The following is a 27,772-nucleotide window of genomic DNA, read 5'->3' on the forward strand; positions in this document are numbered from 1 at the left end:
CCTTCTGGATACTGGGTTCGCCGTAGAGTCGCGCGAGCTAGTGTTTCATCCTTCGCCTCCACACTCCGTTCTCCTGTACGCCACCAAAGATGGTTCTTAACACTCGTCGCTCGAATACTCCGAGTGTACGCAGGTCCTCCTCGAGCAATATCCATGTCTCGTGCCCGTAGAGTACAACCGGTCTAATAAGCGTCATATACAGGTTACACTTCGTGCGAGGGCTAAGTCTTCTCGACCGCAGTTGCTTGTGGAGTCCATAGTAGGCACGACTTCCGCTGATAATTCGCCTCCGGATCTCACGGCTGGTGTCATTGTCTGCGGTCACCAGTGAGCCGAGATAGACAAAGTCTTCGACTATCTCCAGCTCGTCGCCGTCGATCGTGACCTTGTTATTACTGGACAAGCGGGTTCGGTCGGTCTCGGATCCGCAGGCCAGCATATACTTCGTCTTGGACGTATTAATCATCAACCCAATCCTTCCTGCTTCGCGTTTCAGTTTGCAGTAGATCTCCTCCACCGCCGCAGTTGATCTGCCGACTATATCAATGTCATCGGCAAAGCAGATAAGTTGACTGGATCTGTTGAAAATCGTGCCCCGCATTTCGCCCACCGCTCGTCGAATAACACCTTCTAGCGCCACGTTGAACATCATGCAGGATAGACCATCACCTTGTCGAAGCCCCCTGCGCGATTCGAATGAACTCGACAATTCACCCAAGATCCGCACACAGCACTGCGTTCCATCCATCGTCGCCTTGATCAGTCTGATCAGCTTCCCGGAAAAGCCGTTCTCGTCCATGATTTTCCATAGCTCGTTACGGTCGATCGTGTCGTATGCGGCTTTGAAGTCGATGAATAGATGGTGCGTAGGGACTTGATGTTCCCGGCATTTTTGGAGGATTTGCCGTAATGTGAATATCTGGTCCGTCGTTGACCGTCCCTCCATGAAGCCGGCCTGATGACTTCCCACGAATCTGTTTGCTTGTGGCGTTAGGCGGCGGAGTAGGATTCGGGACAGCACTTTGTAGGCGGCATTGAGGACAGTGATCGCTCGGTAGTTCACAGTCCAATTTGTCGCCCTTCTTGTAGATGGGGCATATTACCCCCTCTTTCCACTCCTCCGGTAGCTGTTCTATGTCCCAGATCCGGATTATCAACCGGTGTAGGCAATCGGCCAACCTGTCCGGGCCCATTTTGATGAGTTCAGCTGCGATGCCATCCTTCCCAGCCGACTTGTTTCTATTCAGCTGACGAATGGCTTCCTTAACTTCACTCATCGTTGGGAGTGGCTCCTCTTCGTCGTTGGCTACGCCGGCGATGTACCTTCCCCCACCGTCTTGATCTCCTGCATGTGCGCCGTTCAGGTGTTCATCGAAGTGCTGCTTCCACCTTTTGATCACCTCACGATTGTCCGTCAGGATACCCCCGTCCTTATCCCGGCACATTTCGACTTGCGGCACGAAGCCTTTGCGGGATGCGTTGAGTTTCTGATAGAACTTTCGTGTTTCTTGGGAACGATGCAGCTGCTCCAGCTCCTCGAGCTCCTCCTCCTCCAGGCGGCGCTTTTTCTCCTGGAAAAGTCGGATTCGCTGCCTCTTCCGCTGTCGGTGATTTTCCACATTTCGACGGGTGCCTCTTTGCACTACTGCCGCCCGCGCGGCATTCTCTTCGTCCATCACCCTCCTACACTCCTCGTCGAACCAGTCGTTCCGTCGAGATCGCTCCTCATAACCGATGACGTTCTCCGCAGCACTGTTGATGGCTGTCTTGATGGTATTCCAACAGTCCTCGAGAGGGGCTTCGTCAAGCTCGCCCTCTGCCGGCAGCGCTGCTTCGACCGATTGCGCGTAGTCTGCTGCGACCTCAGGTTGCTTCAGTCGTGCGATATTCAACCGAGGCGGGCGCCGGTTTCGTGAGTTGTTCACTACGGAGAGTTTTGGGCGCATCTTCACCATCACCAGATAATGGTCCGACTCGATTCTTGCAACATGTCCTGCCCAGCGTATCCGTCCAGCCTTCATCACCATCTTACGCCTTGTTGAACATCATGCAGGATAGACCATCGCCTTGTCGAAGCCCCCTGCGCGATTCGAATGAACTTGACAGTTCATCCTAATTCCGCACACAGCACAGCTTCCCATCCATCGTCGCCTTGATCAGTCCGGTCAGCTTCCCGGAAAAGCCGTTCTCGTCCATGATTTTCCATAGCTCGTCACGGTAAATCGTACCATACGCGGCTTTGAAGTCGATGAAACGATATGGTGCGTAGGGACTTGATGTTCACGGGATTTTTGGAGAACTCGCCGTAATGTGAAGATCTGGTCCTTTGCAGACCGTCCCCATGAGGTCTGCCTGATGACTTCCCACGAATCTGTTTGCTTGTGGCGTTAGGCGGCAGCACTTTGTAGGCGGCATTAAGGACAGTGATCGCTCGGTAGTCTTTACATTTTATCGCCTTTCTTGTAGATGGGGCATATCACCACCTCTTTCCACTCCTCCGGTGGCTGTTCTGTGTCCCAGATCCGGACCATCAACCAGTGTAGGCAATCGGCTAACTTGTCGGGCCCATTTTGGTGAGTTCAGCTGCGATGACATCCTTTTCAGCCGTCTTGTTGTTATTCAGCTGGTGAATGGCTTCCTTAACTTCACTCATCGTTGGGAATAGCTGCACCTTGATGTTGGCAACACCGGCCGCGCCGGCGATGTATATTTCCGAACTGTCTCATTGAGGGCTTGAACAAAATCTCATTTTTCATTTGTTCTATCAAAAAATTTATACTTATCTTTTTGGAAACGAGATTGAAAGCGCATCTCAAATCTATCAAAATTTTTGAAAAATTCGATGTTTTTAGCAACTTACTAAGTAGGAGAAGTTGAAATAAACATTTGATGATAGATAAGAAAAAAATTAAAGTATCTTTGAAGCTTTGTAAAATACAATTTGTTCAAGATAAATGTTTACCAAATATATTAAATTCTTGGATTTTTTTAAATTTTCATGAATTTTAAGATTGTAATTTTATAAAATACCTCGTCTTAGTTATACATAAAATGGTGTGACAAAAAAATGCATAGATTTTCACCAATTTCAAACATCTCAATATATAATTTTTCAGCAAAATCCCTTGTCGAATAACAAATTTAAATGAAGAACTTAGTTTCAACTTAATGAAGAAACAAAAAAATGCTGCTAATACGTTCTAATCAAGAAGTTGTTCTACTTTTGGTAAGGCATGTTTTTGGTGTTTGTCATGAAATTTTAATAACTTTCTCGTTAACTCGATCTTTGGATGTGAGCCTACTGTTTAATGAGTTAAATACCTAATACTTTTAATTTTTTACTTCAATTACTCAAAAAGTCAAGTTGAGCTTTTATTAAATTTATTAACTTGAACTTTTCTGCAGAAACTTTTTGAAATGCTCATCGAGCGGAGTAGTTTGCCATCTGTATCTAGAGAAGATTCTTGAAAAAAAAATCAATAGCGTTCATGCAATAACTTCTTCAAGTTCGATAATAAATTACTTTTCTGATGAAAATAGTTTCAATAACGAGAATTATGGCTTCGAATTATGTGCGAAAGATATTGGTAAAAAAGATTTACAAAAGTCAGAAAAGAGCTAGATTTCTTCTGTTTTTGAAGTTTAAAGTATCTTTGACATTGAATTACGACTAATGAAAGGTCGTAGGCTACACGTAGCTAAATGGTTTATTTTATGCTGTTACAAGGTTAAATATAAATGAATTTGAATTAGTTTAATCAAATTATTATCAAAAAAAAACTGTTGAGCTTTTTTTCAAAACTGATTAAATAATTTTTTTTTTATTAAAATGTCAATTATTTTTATATTGAAACACCCATAATAATGAAGAAGATACAATAAAAGGCTGATATAATTTGGAACTTAACTGAACTGAACAGTATTTTTTATTTCCGATTCTAACATTCTAAGAAAAATACTACCTTCGTTACAAAGATTTTGTAAATGATAACCTATATTGTTGCCGAATGCATTTATGGGTATTGGGATTAGTTTTTAATTTAATTTTAATATTTTATTCATATCCTAAAATCCTAGAACTTTCAAATATTGTATTAAAATCATTTAATCTTCTAAATTTCTGATCCGCCTTGAGTTTAGAAGAGTTTTTTATATGTATTAAAAAAATGAATTTTGTTATCTTTTGGATAAATTAAGACATAAAGTATAATTAAAAAACTTTATTTATTTAAATTAAATATTAAAAATATTATTTTAAAAAATATTTATATTGAACTTAAAAAAAATTGTTTGGAACCACTCGATGGATTTTTTATGTGAATAGTGCGTTGGATTGTCCCATTTTTATTGTAGAAAATTTTAAGACACGTTATTTTTTCGTTCTGGAGTTATCGTAACCAAGGTAGGATGAACTTTTAATCATTTTACCAACGTGTATTTTAAAATTTGTTCCTTCAAAAAATGAATTCAATTATTGCTATCATTCGATTGCTAGTAAATACTGTTTGAGCGATGGTAGAGTTTTAGAAAAAAATATTACAACAAACTTTATTAAAATTCTAACATTTTGCTGTCTTTAGATTTTTGATGCAACAAAAATTGAAATTACTGGAATTATTCAAAGTTCACTACTTTGCGCAATTTTTTTACCAATTGAAATTTCATTTGTTTTTGTGGTCCACCGTCAGGTTGTACCCGGATTTTCAGTGCTTTCACTTTGTTTGGACCAATCAAAAGTATATTCATTGGAAAGCACATTTTATCTACATTCTAGTGAGGTGCAACAAATCACGCTGTGAAATTTCACAAAAATATGAAAATTATGAACGTAAAATCATTCCTGAATTTCTAGAACCACAAGCAGCACGTCCGGCAAAAAGTGTTTGTTTGCTCTCCGAGTAGGTACGGTGGGTGGTGATTTGGGCAGAGAGCAAAGCCGACAGACGAAATAATGATGCGTATCGTACGTTTCTTGGTTGGAAATTTTCTATTGATAGTAGTTCACGTTTGCTTGTCACGACACGCATCATTATTTCGTCTGTCGGCTTTGCTCTCTGCCCAAATCACCACCCACCGTACCTATTCGGAGAGCAAACAAACACGTTTTGCTGGACGTGCTGCTTGTGGTTCTACAAATTCAGGAATTATTTTACGTTTATAATTTTTATATTTTTGTGAAATCTCACAGTGTGATTTGTTGCACCTCACTAGAATGTAGATTAAATTTGCTTTCCAATGAATATCCTACTTTTGATTGGTCCAAACAAAGTGAAAGCACTGAAAATCCGGGTACAACCTGACGGTGGACCACAAAAAGAGATGAAATTTCAATTTGTAAAAAAATTGCGCTTAGTAGTGAACTTTGAAAAATTCTAGTAATTTCAATTTTTGTTGCATCAAAAATCTAAAGACAGCAAAATGTTAGAATTTTAATAAAGTTTGTTGTCATATTTTTTTCTAAAACTCTACCATCGCTCAAACAGTATTTACTAGAAATCAAATGAAAAGTAGGTTTTTTAGACCACTTTTTTGAACTTTTTGTGATCATTTCATTAAAAAAAATTTAAAAAAATATTTCTTGTCTTCATGATGTAGGCATTCACTTCAGCTTTCATATGCATAAAGCAAATATTTTTTTTACGTGTAATATATGAACTACAGCAGTTTTCGTGAGGCATGTTTTTTTCGGATTGTTTTTCTTTAATGCTGAATAACGAGAAAACTTGTAACTTTAGCTGTATATAATGTTCTAAACATATTTTACTGACATTACAAGGTTTCTTTTGATGTAAGTTTTGTTTAAATCGGTTGAACACGTCAAAAGTTACAACGATTTGAGCTTGTGGTGTCAAATTGACACTCCTAGTGCTGATTAGGGTAATGAAATCTAATGCGGATAAGGGTTAAACTGTCAGTGAAATTTCAGTTTAGAAAAGAAAAACTGGAAAAATAGTGAAAATTTCAATCGCATTTTCTGCGGCTGCACATTTTTCCACATGTGAAAATTTTGCTTGGAACTGCCGTACAAGCATGTGAAATGTGTCTATTTTTTGTATTACACTCAAAATAGTCAAACTATAACGTTTAAAGTTTGAAACGTGTCTGTGCAAGTCGGGGGATTAGCCTATATAGGATGCATAGCTATGCATCCATCTTGCGTTGTACGATGCGTCCCATTGCTCCCGCCACTTGAGCATTTACGCTGCTCGTTGAGCTTTACGCACTCCTCTAAAAGCTCTGGTTTCGTAACACTCCTTGCCAGAGTGATGTCGATGGAAATCATGCCCGCGATGATAAAAGCTGCATCTGCTGATATAGTTCTGTATGCATAGGAAACTTACATGGCTATCTCTTTAGCGAAACTCCAGGCCGCTCCTCTGTATCGTAGGTCCAACAGTGCTTCACTCGCAAGGAGACGTCTCTTGCTTTTCTTTGGGCCATAGCAATTCGGTATAATTCAGGCCAATGATGCGATGATATTCGATTCACTCTCACAACAGTATTTGACATGCGCACCATAACTTAAGCGATTGTCGACCATTACTCAGAGGTATTTCGGCTGCTGTTTCGAAGATGTCGTGTGTCCTCCAACAGTCATCTCCATGTGCGGCACAACTCTTTCGTTGATCAAGAGTAAAACTTCGGTTTTTTGGTGGGCTATCTGAAGCTTAACTCCTTCCATCCAGAAGGCAACCCTTCCTACAGACACCGTTGCAAGGTCTCCTACTTCCTCCTGGTGATCTGAACACGATATCGTTTGCAAATCCGACTGTCTGCGCGCCTGCTGGTAGTTTCAGCATTAACACCTCGTTATACATGGCATTCCAGAGCACAGGTCTGAGTATAAAGCCCTGTGGAACTCTCGCAGTTAGTTCAGTAGATCGTTTTTTTAGGTTTCATCAAGACTCGATTTCCGAAGAAGCTTCATAATTCTCTGCACATGGTATTGAAACAAGCTTTCTGTGAAGCGGGATGTGATAAACAAGATTATCTACAATTACCGTGGAATCTCAGCCTTATGTTTAATAGCCAAGAACCTGTAAGAATAACATCTCCTTTGATCAGCACGGATTCATTCCCAAACGTTCTAGGACAAGTAACTTGCTGACGTTCACTTCTTTTGTTCATGAAAGTTTGCCGCCAGATCTCAGACTAATGCCGTCCACATCGATGCCGTGCCATAGCGAAACTTGGACGCATGGGGTTCTGTAGTACTTTACTTGGCTGGTTTCGCAGTTATATGACTGGGCTTAAACTGACTGACTGTACGAACGGGAGATACCTTTTCCAGGCAGTTCTCTGCCTTCTCCGGTGCGCTTCAAAGAAGCCATTTAGGACCGATTATTTCCTTAATCTATTTCAACGACGTGCTTTCACTTCTCGACGGCCCAAAACTTTGCTGATGACCTTAAAGTGTTTTACTCCATAAACGACCACGACGATATTAATTTTCTGCAAAATTAGTTCAACCTCATCGTGCGTTGCATGCGTTGGTGCGACATCAACTGCTTTCATTGCACCGTAGTAAATTTGAAGTCTTCAGTTTTTCCCTAAGCGTCATTCTTTGATTTCCTTGGAGACGATCCTAGCGCACGCGTGTACCATGTTAACGATCTGAGCGTCATCGTTGGTCAGTGAATTTACTTCAAGACACATACTAGCTACGTAGTTAACAAAGCATCCAGAAGTCTTGGTTTCATTTTTATAGTGGCGAAGGACTTCAAGGACGTGAATTGCCTGAAAAGCCTTATATTGCAGCATTGTTCCACCCTTGAATACGTATCTGCTGACTGGTGCCCCTAGTACCAGAACGTTGCCGAACGGCTCGAGGCAATCGAGGGAACTGTAGCTGACTTTCCACAATCGTGTAGCAATTTGTTTGCGGAACATTTTCGGTCCATTTTCTCGGTTACCATTTTTTCTGCAAGTGAGTGCACTGAAGCTACTAATTTGCTCCGGGACCGGACAAAACTCCATCTGCTATTTATTGCCGCTGCAGCATCATTTTTAGCTCGAATCTTTAACTGCTTTTTCCAGCAACGGAAATTTCCAGAGATACGGAAATCATCGTTTATGTTTCTAGTTTTTGAAAATGAGGATCGACGTAACGTGAAACAAGACAGAGGCATCGCTAGTTTGTCTGCACAAGTAGTCTGAACAACATGGGTTCATGTTGGGTAGATCGGGCAATCTGTTAGAATACAAATCGTACTGCCTGAAACAGATAATGATCAGCTTAGGTGAAGGAGCCTGTATTGGATATTCTCAATGATCTCAGAATATTCATGCCGGTTGAATGCGTTGCTGATTGTGTTCGTCTTCAATTGTTAATAGATCACTTAAGTGTATGGTGTAGATATGACAAACTATCGGTTAGTGTTCCAAAATGTTCTGTTGTAACCTTTCACCGTAAAAAACACCGATTATTTACAATTATAACTTTGGCAATCAGTTGTTAAACAGAGTTTATGAAGTTAACGATCTTGCAGTTATCCTTGATTCGGAGCTAACGTTCAACAGCTATCGGTCATCCGTGATAAATAGAGCAAATCGTCAACTCGGCTTTATCTGCAGAGTGGCGCAAGAATTCACAGATCCGTTATGTTTGAAGTCTCTCTACTGCGCTCTTGTCCAATCAATAACACTAGTTTACAAAATTTAAAAAAAAATCGTGAACTTTATTAACCGACCTACAACTTTAATGTTAAATCGGGCGCGGAACCCGAAAATAAAATTAAAAAAATACAGTACAGTACAGAACAGCTTTTGAGTTATGCTTCAAAAAGGATTTTTTTATTTGGAAAAATGAAAAGTACTTCTACTTCTACTATATCGCGGATTGCATAACATTAATTTGAAATCTCTTTTTCGCATGTTTAAGGTGAATAAATTTGCTATCGATTATCCGAACTTTAATTTTGCGTACGATCAACAATGTTGTTTATATTAGAGGACTTATGATAGAAAAAATAAATAAATATATTTTTTTAAGAGAAAACTTTGTGTCATCCACAGTTCGAGACTCAATGATGACATTTAAAAATCTGATTTTATCTGGATTTTAAATGTCAATTAAAAAAAAAGATTTCAAATGGTAATTTCTTAAAATCGGTTGAAAATTGAAGAAGTTATTGTTTTTTTTTAACGGCTATTTTTACATTTTTGAATAATTTAACGAACCGCAGTGTACCAATATTAATATGTATAGGGAGAATTAAACATGATAAACCTCACTCCTTCCAGGCTAAAATAGATTATTAGCTTATTAGTTCTACTAAGGTTTTTTTTAATTTTATTTTCGGATTCAGCGTGCAATTTCACATTAAAAGTGATTTTCAGTTTACTTAGTACAAAAATGCTGTAAACGAACACGCTGCAATCAGCTTCATATCAGCTGCAACTGAATAAATAAATCAAACAGATGAGTAGCAATTCTACAGACATTTTGACGACCAAGCCTGTAAGATTTTTCTATAGGATTCAGTCCACAAACCGAATCCGCCTCATAGACCTTGATACGCAAGACGAGCATCACTCGCTTTGGCATCGCTAATTCAATATCCCAAGTTATTGGAAACCATTTTTCTTAGTGCTCGAGGCTGGTTATTTTCAAAATTCTGTTATGACTTCGTGACTGGCTGTAAATCTCCAACAGTTCAACGATGGTACCCTGCCATAGGCCCTCAAATTGAATTTACGTTATTTCGAAAGTCATTTGATGTGTTTCACGAAGTTTGATTTTTAAATATTTAGTTGGACTGCCAATCAAACTGGTTCTCAATGACCTACTTCAAACTAGTATCAGCAGAATGTAGCAAAGTAGGAAAGCATTTAATCATTTTACTGACTGCAAATTTACCACTTTTCAGGCAACCTCTTCCTACCGGCGGAACGGCACGATGGCACTGAATCAGCGTAGCCAGTCGGCTGCACCGAGCGAAAACTATCGCGACGATCGGCGGGGCTCGCTATCGCCACAAGATGATAGATATACCGAATATCCAGTTCTTCCATTACATCAGTATGCGCCAAGATTTCAATCACGATCAGCGACAGCGACACCAACTGGTTCACCGAAGAAACGACAATTACCACAAGTACCTCACGTGTCACGAAATGCGGCAATGCGCGAGCGGTTTATACAGGACTTCGAGGAGCGCAGTGGCGGACGCTTCGGGCGGCATCGGGGCCGCCAGGGTCATCATCAGCCAACGTATCGTAGTACGGGGATGGGAGGTGAGCTTGGAGAGATTCAACAACTTCCTTTGGTAGAGCTAATTTTTTTCCTCTATTCTTAATTCACAGGGTGGGAACGGCACTATTCCGGATTATCTGACAGTGATCTGACGACACACTCATTAGAAAGTAGGATTAGACCTAGACACTCGTTATCTCCGGATAAGGATTTCATGGGTGATTTTGGCGATTCCGATATGGAGTCGGTAGTTAGTGTTACTTCAAGTGCTTTTTCAACTCAGTCGGAGCGACCGCGGGGATCAAGGGGGATAAGGTAGGAGAAATTTTTATTGGTTCCTAGTCTTATATTTCTTTTCTTTTCGAGCAAAATGTACATAGCGATACTGACGGTATTCATTTTGGCGTTCGTAAGGAATGTGCATGAAAGACGCCTTCAGCATAGAAGTCTTCCATCCGGCTGGGCCACGACCTCTTTGTGCGCGCTTCCAAGCGAGTATCCGTTTGGGCCGCCAGTCAGCGAGTCGGAACAAGTCACACAACTCCCGAAAATCCCTTCCAATGTAATCCCTGTAAACCACCTTCCCGTTCAAGACTCTCTTTTGGTTCCCATCAGTGAAGACATTCCTGCTCCTGACGATGATTGTTCTGTACTACCGCTAATGAATCCACCTGCCGGTGTTATTCCTCCTTTAGCTGAAGAGAGCTCACTTGTTTCAAACCCAGGTGTTTCCACTTCCTCGGCTTATCAACTTCCAGAAGTTCCTATTAGTAGATATTATAGCGAACAATGCATAACCCTCAATCAGGACAAAAGTACAATCCAAAGTTTCGTAGTGAACCCTAGAAATGAAAATGTAATGACGACTTCCTTGAATCTTTCTAACGCATCATCAACAGAGCCTTCGTCATTCGAATTTAAATCTTGCTCATTACCGAGAGAAAGTTTCATGGATTATAGTGCGGACCAGATGTCAACTTCGTTGCAAGGCTCGGATATATACTCTAATCAAGGATTGAGAAGTTCTCGGAGACCATCGTACATATCTCGATCCAATACTTCTGAGCCCAGTTTGAACACTATGAATATAGTCAGGAGAGTGTCGAAGGATCAGTACGTTCCTCGAAATCAATCCATCTCAATTTGCAACAGATATCTGCCTACAAATAGTGAAAGTATGGTGCCTCCGACAAACCAAATCATTTTGAAATCTTCCTTTTCTGATCAGAACCTGCAAAACAGTGTCATCTATGAACAAGGTAACAATCAGGCTGGAAATATTTGCATATCAAATGTGTACGATTCTAGTAATGGAATGAAAAACCAAACGATTACATGTATCAGAAATTCAATGGAGAATTTGGGAGAAAGCAATATACGCTATTCTAGCAACCAAGCAGGAACAGTTTGTCAATTTTCTGCTCCAGATCTTCAGTTCACATCATCTATTGGGAGCATCCAAGATTTACACGCTATCCAACCGTATTCCAGTCAAGCAATGATATGTTCCCAAGAGTCAGGTATCAAACAACAAACCATTGATCATGTTCAAGACGAAGAATACGTCGTAAGCGACTTAGAGCCGGATCCGGAATTGGTCTTAGGAAAACCAGTTGAAATTTTGAAGTCTCCTAGTGATCTTCCTAGTTACGGACGAGCGGATATTGGCTTCAAAGACACTTACCTGGGAAATGCCTTTGCCAAGAATCAGGACCAAATAAGTCGTTCCCATTCGTTAATTGCTAGTGATCAGATTATAGATATCGAGTACGACTCAGATATCGGGTACAAAACGAAAAGCGTTCGGAAGAATGTTTTCGCTAGCAGTTACGAGCAGGAAGTTTATCGAAAACGGACTCGTTCGCTTGAGTTTAATAATGAGCGAATTGATGAAGCATACGCGCCCTTGGATTCGTTTGGATCGAAATCAAGTTTGGAAAAAAGTAGCATGACTTTGAACATCGTTAAGAATGTTGAAGACTCGAGTGGCAAAAATGATGTTCCTCAAGGCAAGGATCCTGCTACGAAGACCAAACTTGATAAGGTAGCTCCAAGAAAGTCAGACGAGGATAAAAAACCAAAAGCACCTTCTAAGACAACAAAGCCTTCAGCGACAACTGCAAAGAAGGGAGGTACGAAGAGTCCAAAGCGAGCTTCGAGCACATCTTCCCTTAATCGTTCCGGTTCTGTCAAAGGTAAAACGACGAAATCAAAGAGTCCAGCTCCAAGAGCTAAATTACCAGAAAGACCAAAATCCAAAACCGATTCTAAAAAAGTGGACACTAAAGCAACGAAGATTAAGACTTCATCTATGCACGGAAGTGCAGAATCTGTCAAATCAAGTTCGAAAGAGGTTAGAAAAGACAGATTGCCAAAACCCAAAAGTTCGCAGAAGCTTCAGGACAACCCAGCGTTCTTAAACCGAAGCCGTTCTTTCAGTGATGGTGAAAATGAGCGAGGTCGAGAGCAATATGACAAATACGAGTTCATCGAAGGTCGTAAACACTACATTATCAAAGAAGACAAGCTAAAACATATCGATCATAACAGGAGTCATTTCAAGACAATTAATCCAAGGAAGGAAGATGAGTATCGGTACAACCAGAAATCGGATGAACTATTTCAAAAATGTCGCAGCTCCAGTACTATTTCAAATGATGAGGACTACGCCAAGTCTCGTCGTAAAGAAAGCGACGAAGATGAAGGTTCAGATGACGATGTGTTTGAGAGTCCATTTTCAAGGGGAAGGAATTCGTCATTCAATGGCAAGTCTTCCTGCAGACGCAGATCGCGATATGACACCCGCCGAACCAGTAGCTTAGAAGATTTGAAAAAGTTTATTTCCAACCACCAGCAGTCAGAAAACATAACCAGTAGTAGAAGCGATACAACTAGGCATAGTTCTGTTAGTATTAACGAGAAGCCAGAATACTTTGAGTACAGCAAATCTCCACCCCCACCTGCACACCGTGGTAGGAATGCTAATTATTCTGATTGTTCCAATCGTTCCAAATCCTCCAATGGTATTGCTCTGCTTCAAACCGAACCGAAACGCACCTCGTTGAAAAAACCTTCAACCGGCTGTGACTTTCCCGTCGTTTCGAAATCGTCGTCCTCGTCCTCGTCGGCGGCCAACACGACAAAAATCCGAAAACCGTCCCGCGGTGACGATCGGGATCAACCACAACAACACCACGCTCGCCATCGGCAACAACACCGGCACCACCAAAGTGATTACGATATGCGAGATCGGGGCCGGTACGGGAACAATGGCGGGCGAGATGCGTACCGGCAGCGTGACCGGGACCGGAACAGTAGCGATCACGATCGGGATCGTGGCGATCTGAGCGACCGAGAGCAACGAGAATCGCGGGAACGGGCTGATTTGGACCGAAGTCTTTCGAACAATGAGGGAACGCCCGAAGATAAGATAGGTGAGTGTGATGGCTTAAATGGGACTTTGATGATCGGTATTCTAACTCAAATTGAGTTTTCTTCCTTCATCCAATTGCAGATGGTAGTTTGAGTGACACCGCCGTGATACAGAGCCTCGATTCGCGGCGCAAGCTGGACCAGCGGTCGCCAAAAAGCGAAACCCCCACCAGAGACCGAGAACGCTTCGGTGCCGGAATGGGCATGAAAAGCAACTCCACCTCCCAACTATCGGCAACAGGTAACTTGCTTTGACAAAGCTTCACCAACGCTCCCCCCGAAAACCCTTTGCTTCCAACCTTCATTATCATTTACTGGTCCTTTTTCCCCCGTTCCCACCTTTCTTATGGGTTCTAACCAATAACTAATCTTGCGTTAATGAAGAATTTACTACATATTTTGAATGTCATGTGAGATTATGTGCGTCTAGCGTACAAATGTGAGGTATTCCCTAGCAAAAAAAAACTGAACAACCAAAAAAAAAACGAAAGAAATCTATTCGGTTATTTGTGCTTTTGCAAAACGGGTTTCGCAAGCATGTTTCGCGGATGCGCAAATTACCTACCAGCAAAAGTGAATTGTGTATAGAGCTCTCCATGTGTCGCATCGATGTACAACAATCCCATCATGAATCATTTGGAACTGATCATATTTTGATAATCAATTTCATCCAACATATGAAAAAGGTCGTAAGCGCCGAATGGGGTTTGGTAGGCGTGGCAAGAACTCCTTCACCGTGCATCGAAGCGAGGAGGTGTTACCGGGGGAAGTTCGCGGTGGTCTTTCACGGGGGTCTTCGGCGTCTAGCGATGGCGAAGGAAGCGCGGATGGCGACAGGTTCGCTTCAGCAGATTAACTCTTTATTTTTGTTTCTGTTTTGCCTTCGATTTTCTTTTTTTTTTTTGGTTTTCTTTTCGTCCATTTTGATTTTCTCATCTAGTTCCAATATTTACTCAACCACCATTTTGTTGGCTATGTTTTTGAAACAATAGAAGTTAAATTTCACGAGTCGCCCTGTGTATATCTTAGTGGTAGAGTTACCATATTGTTTATTTTACGTCCCAAGCAATCATCCTGTACTGTTACGGTAGTTGAATCTAGTAGCGTTTCATTGGTTTGTATATCATTGTTTCGAGAATCTCTACACGAGATTTACTGCACACACTGTATTATTTGATTTGGTCAGGTTACGTTAATCTCAGAGATTCAGAGTACAAACGTGGTGCAGGAACGGAAAACTGAAAACAAAAACAAAAACTGGAATGGTGCAGTTACGGGGAGATTTAGAGCTACGACCGACGACTTTCTTAACTCAAGAACGACCTCAAACAATGGCAGAGTGTTATAAAAAAAAAACAAAAACCAACACTCTCTAGGGTGCTTCATAGATGCCAGTTGTTTACGTTTTTCGAATGGAATGTCAAAGAGTAGATTTTGTTGTTAAAACTTTACACATCAATATTCAACTTCGTTCCACTACTCAGAAACACTTTTTCCCTGATAGAAAACTTTACAAATTTTTCAGCTACCTCATTCGACTCAGTCATTTTATTCTGCTCTCAATAAACTTTTAGCACTTTCGTTTTTATTTCTTCCAACTTTTTTAAATCTAACATTTCTCACTACACCACTAATTAGTGAAGTTTTCCACATATCCGAAGTACCAACAATCAGTACGGAAAAAAACGGAAAACTTCGCCACACACTTCCTTTTTTTCAACTTACTTTATTTTTATACTCACAGCAGCGTGTAATGTGCATGATTTAGTAGAAGCGTTCAAAATGATGTGTTTTAACATCTGATCATTTGGGGGAAACGTCGATCATCCCATTTTTACCACATTCGTTCTTCGGTCAGCGCAGCTTTGGTCATTGGTGAAGGATTTTTTTTGTGTAGCATATTTCATTGTGATGTTCATACTTTTTGTATTTTGAAAGGTGTTAAAGGTTAGTAACGATGGAACTATACTAATGTTTTATTACATTATAGAATTGTACTTTCAATATATATGGGTTTTATTGTGATATTTTACAGAAACAACATTTTAGATAACGGTAGCAACAATTTTCTCAAGTAAAGGATACTTTAAGCTCAGGTTTCGTAAACCCATAATTATATACATTAGGGTGGTAATGGGTGTGTGGGGCAAATTTCATGATCGAGTTTTGAAACCCGAGCATATACATTTTGAAGATTGGCCCAAAATCAACTCTGACCAAAATTTTAGCTCAATCGAGTTTGATTTTGGGATGCCTCGAAGTTTCGATTTTTTTACTCTTGAAAATCACCTAAGCCTCTTAGATCCCCCGACCAAAGGAAATCAGAAAAATCTAAATTTTAATTTTGATACCAAATGATTTAGAAATGCATTAAACGTCGAAATCACATGTTATCTAGACAAATAAAAATTTAGATCAAAAATCGACCTTGGATTTTAAATATTACCTGAGGGGAGACCGTAGGAAATTGGGAAAATCGAAATTTTAATTTCGATGCCAAATTTTCGAAGGTGAAAAAATCGAAACTTTAAGCGCTTAAAACCAGTCAATAAAAATACGGTTTTAGATTTAGTCTAACATTAGAATGTAAATCAAACTTAAACTATGCCCGTTTTGTATGCACGTATGTTTATATTCGTTAATTTAAAAAAAAATGCATAGCTGAAACTGCTTCACAGATTTTCATAACTTAGTTGACCGATCACTAGAAAGATTACAAAAGATTTCTTTTGGAAAGTATAAGAACTAGTTTAATTTCATACGACTTCCAAGAGTGCTGGCCCCTAGTCAGGGACGTTCCTATAGATTTTCAAATTTAATAAAAACAGTACAGTTAAATAATCGTTGACTTTTTATCCCACCTTGCAGACTAATGGATGGTAGAACTGTGTATGAGTGTTGAAAATCAAAATCATAAGGAGTGGATAAGTAAAAGCATCAATGCACCAGAACTTATCGCAAATGGGATTGAATGTGAACAATTTTCCCATTTTAATAGTATCTAAGTAGCGTTAAAAGTTTTTAAAAAACGGTAATTGTTGAGAAACAAAAGAAATAAAGCAGTTTTTAGCCTGGAGCCGTTATCGAATTTGCATGGATATGAGTTGATGAATCTTACCTTGCTAAATGCAGTATTAAGCGGGCCATAGACTACACAAATTGACTTGGGCAAATTTGATGATTCCATGACGATTGTTTGATCTTTGCTCGCCCACACGCGATACAAACATATTTCACGCGAACACAAACGATTGCTGGCGAAAACAGCAACAGCAACAAAAAAAACATCTACGCTCCGGCTGGGGCTGAGTAAATGGCTTGGATTTTGTACAAGCAGCGCCATACACCATGCCACATAGGGTGGGTTGTACAAAATTTTTCGATCCGGACCGATTTTACTCCAACCGTTTTCGCGCTCATTCAAGCAGTGCAATTAGGATATATTGACAGTTCTACACGAACACCACCTTAACAGGAGGCCTCAGCCCTAACCTCAATCCATGAGAGAACAGAATCGATTTTCGAGAAGGGCGCACGATAAACGCGATTTTCCGGTATTTCGACAAATTCGCCCTGTGGAAAAGCGATACCCAGATGTTCGTGTTTTGAATTTTTTGGGTGTTCAGGGGTGCCAAGTGCATTGATATTTGGAAAATGATTATATTTTTTCAATTGCAACTTTTTTATGAGAACTGAGAATTTGCAACTTTCCCGTGGATTTACATTCGAATGTGAAATTAAAAGCTTCATTTATCTGACGAAATAACAACTGTCTGTATCGCAAAACCAGTGCTTAAACGATGTAGCGAATTATGTGAATATGTTAAACATAATCAGAGCATGTAGGCGACTATTTTCAAAGTCAACATAAACGGGGCTTTCATTAATATACTTTTTGATAACAATGAATGATGCATATGTTTAGAAGTAAGAAACAACTCTTTTTTAATGTATCAAGCAGTGCATTAAAATGTATTTCAAATGTTTAAAATTTACCTTGAAAATTCATTAGCAAAGGATGGCTTATCTTCATCCATTTAGGGACGCCGCGTAATGAATTCAAGCGTTTAGCTGTTGATAGTTAAAAAAATTAATCAATTCATAAACATTAAAAATTAGTTTAAACCAGGCAAAATGTGATTTTAGTAATGCATCTAGCATCACTGGTGAGGCCGCCAGCAAATCAACATTTAAGGTTATGGCTGAGGTCGCCAATACTATCGTCCGTATATACCCTTATACACGATGCAAATCGTGATCACAGCGACAGAATGTCATCGAATTTCATCGCATTTGCACAAATGTGGTGTAGTCTATGGCCCGCTTTAGAAAGCTCAGGTTGCTTTGAGGCATCAAAAACGAGCAAAGCGACATGAAGCGATGAATAATTCGTCTTAATGAAGACGAAATCGAAAGTGAATTTTGAATAGCGCAAATGCGTCATACATAAACAATGGATTTATCAGTTGGGTGTCCAGAGACCTACATTATGCTTGTACAAGGTTTACTGAACGATATTTGTTTTTCGAGAAATAAAGAAAACAAAATAAAATTTTTGCTGAGGGTTTATGGAGCTGTCAAACTGTGAATACGTTTTAATCGAAACAGTAATGTTTTCGCATTCGCCGTATTCAAAATTTGATACCGAAATATTCATTAGAAGCAACAAATCTGAATGACACAAGACCGAGGAAAAATTACCTTTATTCTTATGAAAAAGAAAAAAAAAGACACACAAAACGAAGCGCTGTGTCTAGATCGAATGCCTCGGATTCCTATGATCCAGTTAACAAAAATCGGCACCGCGGTAACTCAAATCGCCAGAGAGATCGTTAGAGATTTTTGGCAAAACCACCTTACATCCTCGGGCTAGACTGATTCGATTTGGTTCGAATTCTGCAAAAAATCATGGATGAGTTTTGTACCAAAACGAAGCTTTTCAGACCCCAGAGTTTGAGAACTTTGAAAATGACTCCAAATTGACTCAGTCTAGTGGGAGGCTTCAGTATGGAAAAAAAATAAAGCTAATGCATTAAATAATTTGACAAAATGGAGTGTATGCCATATCGTTTTTGATGACATGGTTTATATAAGACGAAGACAAGAAGAAAAAACACAAAAGATAATTTATAATACATTTTGTGGAAAGTAGACAATGATTTTAAGTGGAAGTTTGCTTTCAAGGAAGACTTTCTTCGCGATTCGATTCGAATGGATTTCATAATTGTATGTGTTGCAACACACACAGGAGTAAAGCTATATAATAATTAAAATAAAAGCAGATCATCGCGCAATCAACGAGATCTGCAACGAAAGTTGCACATGTGGACCTAATAGAAGAGAGATTGCTCTTGACTGAATAGTTGAGAAGGATTTAAAAGCTTGGCATTGAATGTCAATTTCTTAACCAAAGTTCATTCGTTCTGACTTGATTATATTTTTATTATCAACCTTCGGAAAAAACAGCAAGTAACGAACCACAGCAAACAAAACCATCAATTATTTTTCTTGGACGCACTTTGTGTACACTTTCAGAGTACACTTTGGGAGATACACTTGTAGAGTAATCATTTCAATTTTGAGTGTTGTGTGAGTGACGAAAAATGCTCCCTGTGTTTATCGTTACTATGATCCAATCGAACACTCTTGCTCCACTCAAAACACCATTCCAAGAGTGGACCAAATTTTAACACCGCTATTGTTGGGCTCCCAAATGAGTCCAAAGCCCGCCACACCGTATGAGTGTACGATCGAAACTGACTTCGCCGCAGCGTCACCAGATTGCAAACCGCCTAAATCCGTTGATTCGACGAAAAACGAAAAATGTACTTATTTTGGCAAAATGAAACTTGTTTTTTGGTCGTCAGTTGGAATATTCGTTTATCCGTTGAATCCCTACAATTTTTTCAATAACCCGTAGATAATAAGCAGGAAATGCTAAAAATACGTACATTTGGAGCCAAGGTTGCGGATCTTTGATCGGAATCGTTTTTCATCCCTATCATAGTCACCAACGATTTAACTCTTCAACATAGAATGTCATTTTTCTTTACAAAGGATGCTTTTCAGCATCGAACGAGGCACACCCAGTTTGTTTTTCTTCCCCTCTTTAGAGATATTTCCTGAGTTACTGTCCGTAAACATCAAACAATCATCATTCGCTATTAATGAGTATGCTATGCGGCGTCGAGTCATTCGACGTCATCTTGATTCGCTGTCAATCATGCTTCGCCACGAATACTTCATGAAGCAAAACGATTTAAATCTAGGGACGCAAAGGTATCCAAAAGCCAAATTTATGCCAAAATTGGAAGTTAATTGCAAATATGGGTCATAGTCTTGATCCCGGGAAGTCGCTCCTAGTAGCATGCATCCCAAAGGGTCTGAGTCTGAGTATTGATTTTTGGTCTAACTTAGTAAGGTTTATTTGCTTTGCGCCGAATCAACTCTCAAACGAGTTGATTCAGTTGCGAAACGAATGTTTGCTGGAGTAAACAATGACTGAAAATCGGGAGAAGAAAATCAACAAGGAACGCTAGGCAACACAAACAGAACGAAAAATCATTCAACACAGTTCACTGAGACGGAAATCTTCAGATGCATTTTATGATTCGTTCGCGAGCCATTGCTAAACAGCGTCGTTACTATGATTGCCTCGGTAACTATTGAAAATTTTGAAACAAACGAAACGAATATCGGTAAGCCTGTTTGGAGCATCAATCTGTAGATCCGTAGAAGTGCTCTAAATGCGTAGATCTACGGAGAAATCCGTAGTTCTGGCAACGCTGCTTCACAGTCGCACGTACGTTAATTAACCGATTTATTCTAAGAGGATATTCATCCTCTGCAGCAAACTAAATGTACCTCTCAGAACGGATTCTTCTCGAGAGAGGCCATTCGAATGAATGTATGTATATGCGTTGTTTTCGGTAGCTCAGGGCGAGAGCTCATATCGTGTCACTTCAGGGGAAAATATTCATGATGAATTCAAACACTGACAATGAGTGTCAATCTAGAACAGGAGATTTTTTTGTCTGTCCTTTCAAGCGGGGGACTGAGATGTAGAGAGAATATACGCCAATAATCACGCAAGATATTGTGGTTAAAATTGTGGCGGATTGTGCGACAAATTGAGTAAATTTGTATTGAAATTGAGAGAAACCACTGCTCTGAAATGAAGATGAATTGTTGCAAATTGTTGCCAACTGTGCAGTAATTGTGGAATTTTGATCATTACCATTACAAATACAAAGAATTCTCTCTCCATCTCAGTCCCCCGCTTTCAAGCTTTCATAAAATAATTAATGATTCAATACTCAAAATCTTATGAATTTATCAGGAGTAGCAGGTTGAAATAATTTTTCAAATGCGCATGAAACAATTTACAGAAAAGTGAATAAGTTCACAAATCTTGACAACCTGAAAAGCAGAAAGTTTTTTTTAACATTTTTTCTTACTCTAATTTAAAAACATATTTATGGCGAAGTAGGCTCGAATAGCTGTTGGTCCCTAATAAAAATTTAATCTAAATTTGTTACATACCTATAACATATCAATACCTATATATTTTTGAGATTTTGATCTTTGAAATTTGATGGTGATTCCAGATTTTAACAATCACATTTCAACCCGAAAAAACACTTCAAGATATACCTAAACATGTGTAGTGTTGGGCTCCTTTAAACTAGTTTGTTAATGTTTTGAAACCTTACAACTTTTTTCACATACTTTTTTAAGCCGCAGCCCGTGGCGATTCTCTACGCTTTCAAGTCTTCTAAGCCAACGTGCATGAGATCAAATCCCGGTCACGGCATTCATAGTACCCTTTCTGTGGGTTCCTCGAAAGTGGTACGCTAAAAGTTAAGTAAAAAAGAGGAAACATCAAGTTTCATTGGGATCCAGTGTGTTTGTGTTCGTTTAAAAAAAAAGACAAGTATTTTTAAGTGCTAGGCAAAATTTGAGAGCACCACCGAGTTTCAGAGGTCAAAGTTTTAAAGAGTGCTTAAATTCAGAAATTTTGTATTGACTAGTGTTACTTTTCTTAATCAACACAAGAGCTTCTAAAATAATTCTAGGACATGTTCATTCCAAAAGCAATCAATTTACACGCTGCTTCAGTTCCTTATGATTTCCCATCTTTTCTGTCAATCATTTAACACTTTCCACGACACGCGTAATCCTCCAATACAGCAGAAACATACCAGGTGTATATTTCTTGTACCAGCAATATAATTCGATGATTCGGGTCAATAAGATTTGAATTGTTCCAAAGCAATGATTCTGATGGATAATTTTCCAAAACCAAAACTTCCTAAATGAATACCAAACCATTTTTACCCAAAAACAAAACTGTAAATACACGCCTGTATCACTCTCACCCAGACCAAGGAGTATCGTCATCATCCTCGTCGTCCACGTCGCAACGCAAACGATCTTCAGCCGGATCGATTCAGCGATCGGTCGAAGTGACACCGATTCCATCACAGTCGGCGGCCTATCGTGCCGGAAGTTTACATTCAATCTCTAGCTCCGAGGGCTCCTCGTAAGTTTCCGCTGGCTTTGCTGTATTCGTGCTGTGTTTCCGTTATGTTTCGAATTCTCTATATTTTCGTTTAGTCTCTACCTTTCTTTATTACCTTTTTTGCTGCTCTTTTTTCTTGCGCGGTGCCTCCTTTTTGTGTTGCCTTCCTAACACCGCCGCTGTGTGGTATCCTCTCTTTCCGTTGGATACTCTCGGTTATCTTCTTTGGTGTTGTGTTTCCAGTCTCTCTTATGATCTCTCTTGGTGTTTGGAATTACCGACTTGAATTGAAAACAAAAGCGAATTTAATTTTGTCTAGATGTGACGTTTGATTGTTTCTGTGTCTATTTTGAGACTACCATGTTGACTTCCTACTGTTATCCATATTGTTGACCGATGTTTAATCATGTGCTACCTATCAATAATCTGTCACCACTCTGTCATTGCCTAGATATCATCTGTCAGCTGCCTAGTAACATTTGATCATTTCAGCTGGTTAGAAGTTAGAAATTCAAGATTCCACTGCAATTTCATGTTAAAATTTGACAAAATATATCTATCAACATATTGTAGGACCGTCTTTAATACAAAGAATCTAGATCAATAGACATGGGTTCCGTATGATCTTTTTTACCGCAACATTTTCATGCCTAGTTTTCAAGTTAAGCCTCAGCCATCAGAAACGGACATTTCATTGAGGAACCATCGATGGTTTCAGCCCAGTTCAATTTATCATCCATAACATTTAAAACCTTTGTTTTCCCATAAGCCTTATGGTTTATTCCATCTATCATTTCATCCAGCAATACTAGTTTGTCGAATTTTATTCCCATGTATTTCTGTTCAACTTATAAATACTAAGTGGAAGATACACGTTTTTGTAAATTACCATCACCAACAGTACACTTTAGTGCATGCAACACCGCTATCTAGTAGAGCTATCCAGCAAGCCTCACACAACTCTCTGACGAAAGAAAACTTGCATCCTCTCTATATCTCCCTGTAATACGAGTAATTTACTCGAAACCACTAGCCAACAGCTACATAAGAACACATGAATGTGCCGGAAGTGGCTTCCACCTAGACTCTAGGGATAATCATGTGTCCAGCTCGTGTCTCCTAATAAGTTTGCTTTAAACCGGAAGTAAATCCCGTTCTCTGCTCACTATCTCATAAACTGCTCTCGAAAATGTCTGTCGAAGGTGTCTATTTATCTTACTCCAGTTCCATTTTTCAAGCTGTTATAAAACATTGATCGAAGTTCAACTAAGTGACGACCTAAGTAGAAAAACCGATCTCAACTAGAAACAGAACTGTCTACTTATGAACCACAACAAATAACTCCTATACAAAGCCTGCAAAACTTGTTTCCACGCACTTATGGTTTTTGTTCCTTTTCTCTGAGATGAAACCTACATTTTTGTTTCTTTATTCACTATGCAATCGTTTTGAAAACTCTTTTCAGTACGAGAACAAATGTGTGCAACTATATATACATATATCATAAATTTATGCATGTTTGATGACACAGTTTATTTGTAAAATTCATCATTAAATCATTCACTTAGATGGTAGTTTGTTTGCTTGATTATATTTGTACGAAAAGATTTTTTTTTATCACTAAACGATTATATTTTTCTGTACTAAAAATTAGAAAAAAATCTTTTACTTAACTTTTTTTTTTATTTAAACGTGAAATTTTTAATTATTTTGTCAGTTCAAACAGTTATTGATATTTAACTTTGATAATCACAGTATGACCCATAAAAAATGCGAAACATTTTAGCAGTCTGTTTTGGGTTGTTTTTGACGATTTTTAACAATTTATTTTGTGTGTGTATTAGCTCTAACCTTCTTATGCCAATTGACGTGAACAATGTAGTTATACAGTATACACCATATCGACAAGATGAACACAAAGGAGATAGTGAATAGTTTGGTTCTCACCCAAAAATCTCCCAAGAAAATTGCGGCGACTGTAGAATGCTATCTAGCGTCTGTTAACCGTGTGAAAAGTTTTCTGTTTGACGGCCACGGAAGCCGGGTAGTGGAAAGCAATGGTCTGCACGCACTGTAAAAGTCGTTAAATTTGTAAACGAAAGTGAAGCCGAATCTAATAAGGTGAATCCAGAGGCTGGCTAAGGTAACAATTATCTCGAATCCTTTCAAGAAACGATTGGGCAAAAATACTCAAATGCATCATCAAAGACAAAAGTCAAGCCCCAAGCGCCGTTTGATTACAGAAGGGATAAACACTTTTGTTGCCATGGGAACCATAATAAGGTGACGGGTGTATTTCCTTGGAGGCCCCGTCACATCATAAATGGGACGCTCTCTCACTCAAGTTAGCCGCCCAGTTTAGCCACACGTTGCAAATCTTGGAGTTCTCCCTCTTTTCTTTCTCGCTTCGAGAATTTCTTTGGGACTGGCTCAGAGATTTGCCTGATTTTTCGAGGCTTAACCTGACAACCTGAAAGCAGGGGGGTGACATCCCTATCCTTTGTCATTGATTTTGACAACCATCAAAATTACGGGCCTACGATTTTGTGCTATCAAGGAACCGGAGTAGATGTCAAATTCTAGATAATTATGAATGATTGCACACTAACACAACAATCATTCTGGTTCCTCATTGGTTGAAATCTTGACTTCTTCAACTCTGTACTGCTTTAAGAGGAAAACACCATATACGTTTCTCCCGATGGAAAGAAAAAAAGAAAAAGATTCTTGTTCGCAAGAAGGACCAGATTGCCATCCCCTTGCCTGAAAGCCATTGGCAGGGTTGCCAAATTTTTTTTCTTCAAAAATCAGGGAACTGGTGAAATTAAAATCAGGCAAAATCAGGCTACGATAAAGTAGCGCAAATTTCGCTAAAAGTGATGCCCTTTTATTTGGTCACCGCTCCTCATTTGAGCCATAATTTTACTGAAACAAAGCATCAAAGCAATCGAAAGATTCCCTTTAATTCCCTTTTTTCAATTCAATTGCTTTTAAGCAGCCCCATTTCCGTTTTTTCACTTCAGCAATGGTACCTAATCCAGTTTTCTTTACCATACATACATAACATTCGAAAAAATCAGGCAAAATCAGGCATATTTTCAAAAACCAGGCAGGGCTTCGAAAAATCAGGCAATACCTGAAAAATCAAGCATATTGGCATCTCTGGCCATTGGTATTCCCTGATTTTTTAAAATAAGCCTGATTTTGCCTGATTTTTGCGAATTTGATGAATAATGGGTATAAAGGATCGTAAATAGAGTTACCATTGGTGAATTGGAAATGTGGAGCGACGACCAAAAACAAGGTCATCACTTTGAGCGGAAATTTTCCGTTAGTTAGACGTAGCCTGATTTTCATTTAACCAGGCCCCCCCAAACCAGGCAACCTTGGCTAGGCTAGTAAAGCTGTGTGGCTAGTAAAATGAGCGTGGCGACGAACGTGTGGCGAAGCTGAGCGGTAAACTCAAGTAAGAGAGCGTCACACGCTTTTTGATGTGACGGGGCCCCCGGGAAATACACTCGTCACCCGAATATGGGTGCCGTGGCGACGAACGTGTTAAAGCAGTGCGACTTGATGGTTCGAAGCAATTTCTGTCTAAGTTGCAGAAGAAGCAAATGATAGTCGTTTTCTTCGACGAGAAACTTTTTTTTTATTGATCCGGTGTCCAATTCACGTAGAGAAGGGTAAGGATGTTCCATAGAATGTGAAAGTCAAGTTTACTATCAAGCATCCTGCCAGAATTATAATATTATGAGCGGTTGCTTCGAATGAATTTAAGATGCCTCCTAGCCAGCAGATCGTGGCCTAGAGGATAGCATCCTTGTCTTCTAAGCCAACGTTCATGAGATCGAATCCCGGTCGTGACATAACCTGGCATACATAGTATGATGAAGGTTGGCGGTTTTAGCATTAGTGAAATGCTAGCCGTGTATACCTTGGAATTGTACGCCTCAATAATGCAGCACATGCATGTGGATGGATCTTTTCAAGGGAACTTAGATTGCACTTGGAGATCCTACCTATATATGTGTATGCTCGTAGTGCTACTGGTAAACAACTGCAACTTCAACCAATAGTGCAGGGGTGTCAAGTAGCATAGCAAAGTAAAAATAATAACGCGGGGTTATACCACAATAGATCAACTTAATGGTCCCAGTGGACTCTCTCCCCAACAGGAAAAAAAAGATGCCTCCTGTTTTCTTAAAACCTGGAGTAAAATTTGATACTGTAGTCTTCGACATTTAGAAGAATCAGAAGCTTCCGTAGATTTTGGGAAACTACGATGAACCCGAGAATGATGTTTTCCAGCAAAATAGACTCCATGCCATACCTCGAAACGGATCCAAATCTGACTGGAGGAGTAAATGAAGTTTTGGAAGAAGGATGTTTGGCCTTCGAGCAGTCTGGATTTGAATCCCCTCTTTGAGCAAAGAGTGTGGATCCACGTTTCGATTCTCTGAAGGCATGTGCTTCAATGTCAGAGGCTTATATTGTGAAGGTACTCTCAATGCAGACCTTGCCTGAAGAGAGTGATTGTTTCTTAATTTGTTTAACTACATTCCTGAATGAACAAAATGGTTTTCAAATCATGTTAAAATCAAGAAAAATGTTTCTGAAACTTGATATCTGATTTTCGCATACTGTAATTAATCAGTTCCATTCATTCTGTTTTTTCTTCTTCAGAAGAAAAATCTAAATTGAATGTTTCAATTATCTCAAATTAGTTTCATTACAACTTCTGTGAATAAAAGAAAAACACCAATGATAGAAAAAATGTTATCAGCTGCAACTCATCAGTTTTTTTCAAATTTACTTTTTAGTTAGTGAAAAACTGGAAAGCAGGAACCAGTTCCAAAAAATATGAATTGCTTTCAAATTTTTACTGTCATTTCTACATTTTTCGGATTGACAGCTGAATGAAACGTAAGGTTAGCAAGAGTATTCTTGAATAACATTTTTCCAGCTGTACTCAAAGTTGCAATCATAGTATTTGAAAAACCATATTCCGTCTAAAACTGTGCATTGCTTATCCAGAAGTCCTGATCAAAGTTCAACACAGATTTAGTTCTTTTAATGAGGACTTTTGAAGGTATAGTTCAAGTTGATATCCATTAAAATGGAAAGTTCACATACAGTTAAGTAAGAAGCACTACGGTAATAAATGTTATATGTTGACACAAACGGAAGAAGGGACGAACTTTTTGTAACTTTTTTCGAATTTCGAAATGCCTCCAGCCTAAAAAATCTCGCGTGAGCTTTCATTACGTTACATCGTATGAAACAAAATGTAAACAATGAGTTTTATTACGAAAAAAAAATTTAAAAAATGACATAAACTCGTCGTAACTTCTTTCCATTTATAATACTTGTAGCCTGGGCAGCTTATTTTATATGTGAAATACAAATTTTAAAGCTGTTTTGATAGCTTTTGCAGCAGTTTTTTGCGAATTCTTAAGATGTTTCATACGACGTGATGAAAGCTCACGCGAGATGTTTCTTTTTTGGTTAAAACGAACGACAGAATTTTAACACATTTTTAAAATGAGATTTTTCAATCTTGGACTGATTTTTAGAAGATCGATCTTTTTAACTCAGATTTTCGATTTTTTGGATTGACCCTTTAG

At 39.3% G+C, this 27,772-nt stretch overlaps 1 protein-coding gene across 9 annotated transcripts in view; it reads left to right on the top strand.

Annotated features, from left to right (window-relative positions):
• LOC129755075 (regulating synaptic membrane exocytosis protein 2) overlaps positions 1–27,772 on the top strand; it is a 209,294-nt gene that overhangs the window by 152,044 nt on the left and 29,478 nt on the right. For 6 of the 9 annotated variants that reach the window (XM_055751406.1, XM_055751403.1, XM_055751407.1 and 3 more), the window contains 5 exons: positions 9,870–10,236; positions 10,306–10,510; positions 10,610–13,629; positions 13,710–13,868; positions 14,305–14,464. In XM_055751406.1, coding sequence (XP_055607381.1) covers positions 9,870–10,236; positions 10,306–10,510; positions 10,610–13,629; positions 13,710–13,868; positions 14,305–14,464 — 3,911 coding nt within the window. Of the gene's footprint in view, positions 1–9,869; positions 10,237–10,305; positions 10,511–10,609; positions 13,630–13,709; positions 13,869–14,304; positions 14,465–22,009; positions 22,170–27,772 lie in introns of all 9 variants that reach the window. The other 3 variants (XM_055751411.1, XM_055751404.1, XM_055751405.1) reach the window with 3 other exon arrangements.

This window comes from Uranotaenia lowii, chromosome 3, assembly GCF_029784155.1.
Source record: "Uranotaenia lowii strain MFRU-FL chromosome 3, ASM2978415v1, whole genome shotgun sequence".
NCBI classification, from domain to species: Eukaryota; Metazoa; Arthropoda; class Insecta; order Diptera; family Culicidae; genus Uranotaenia; species Uranotaenia lowii.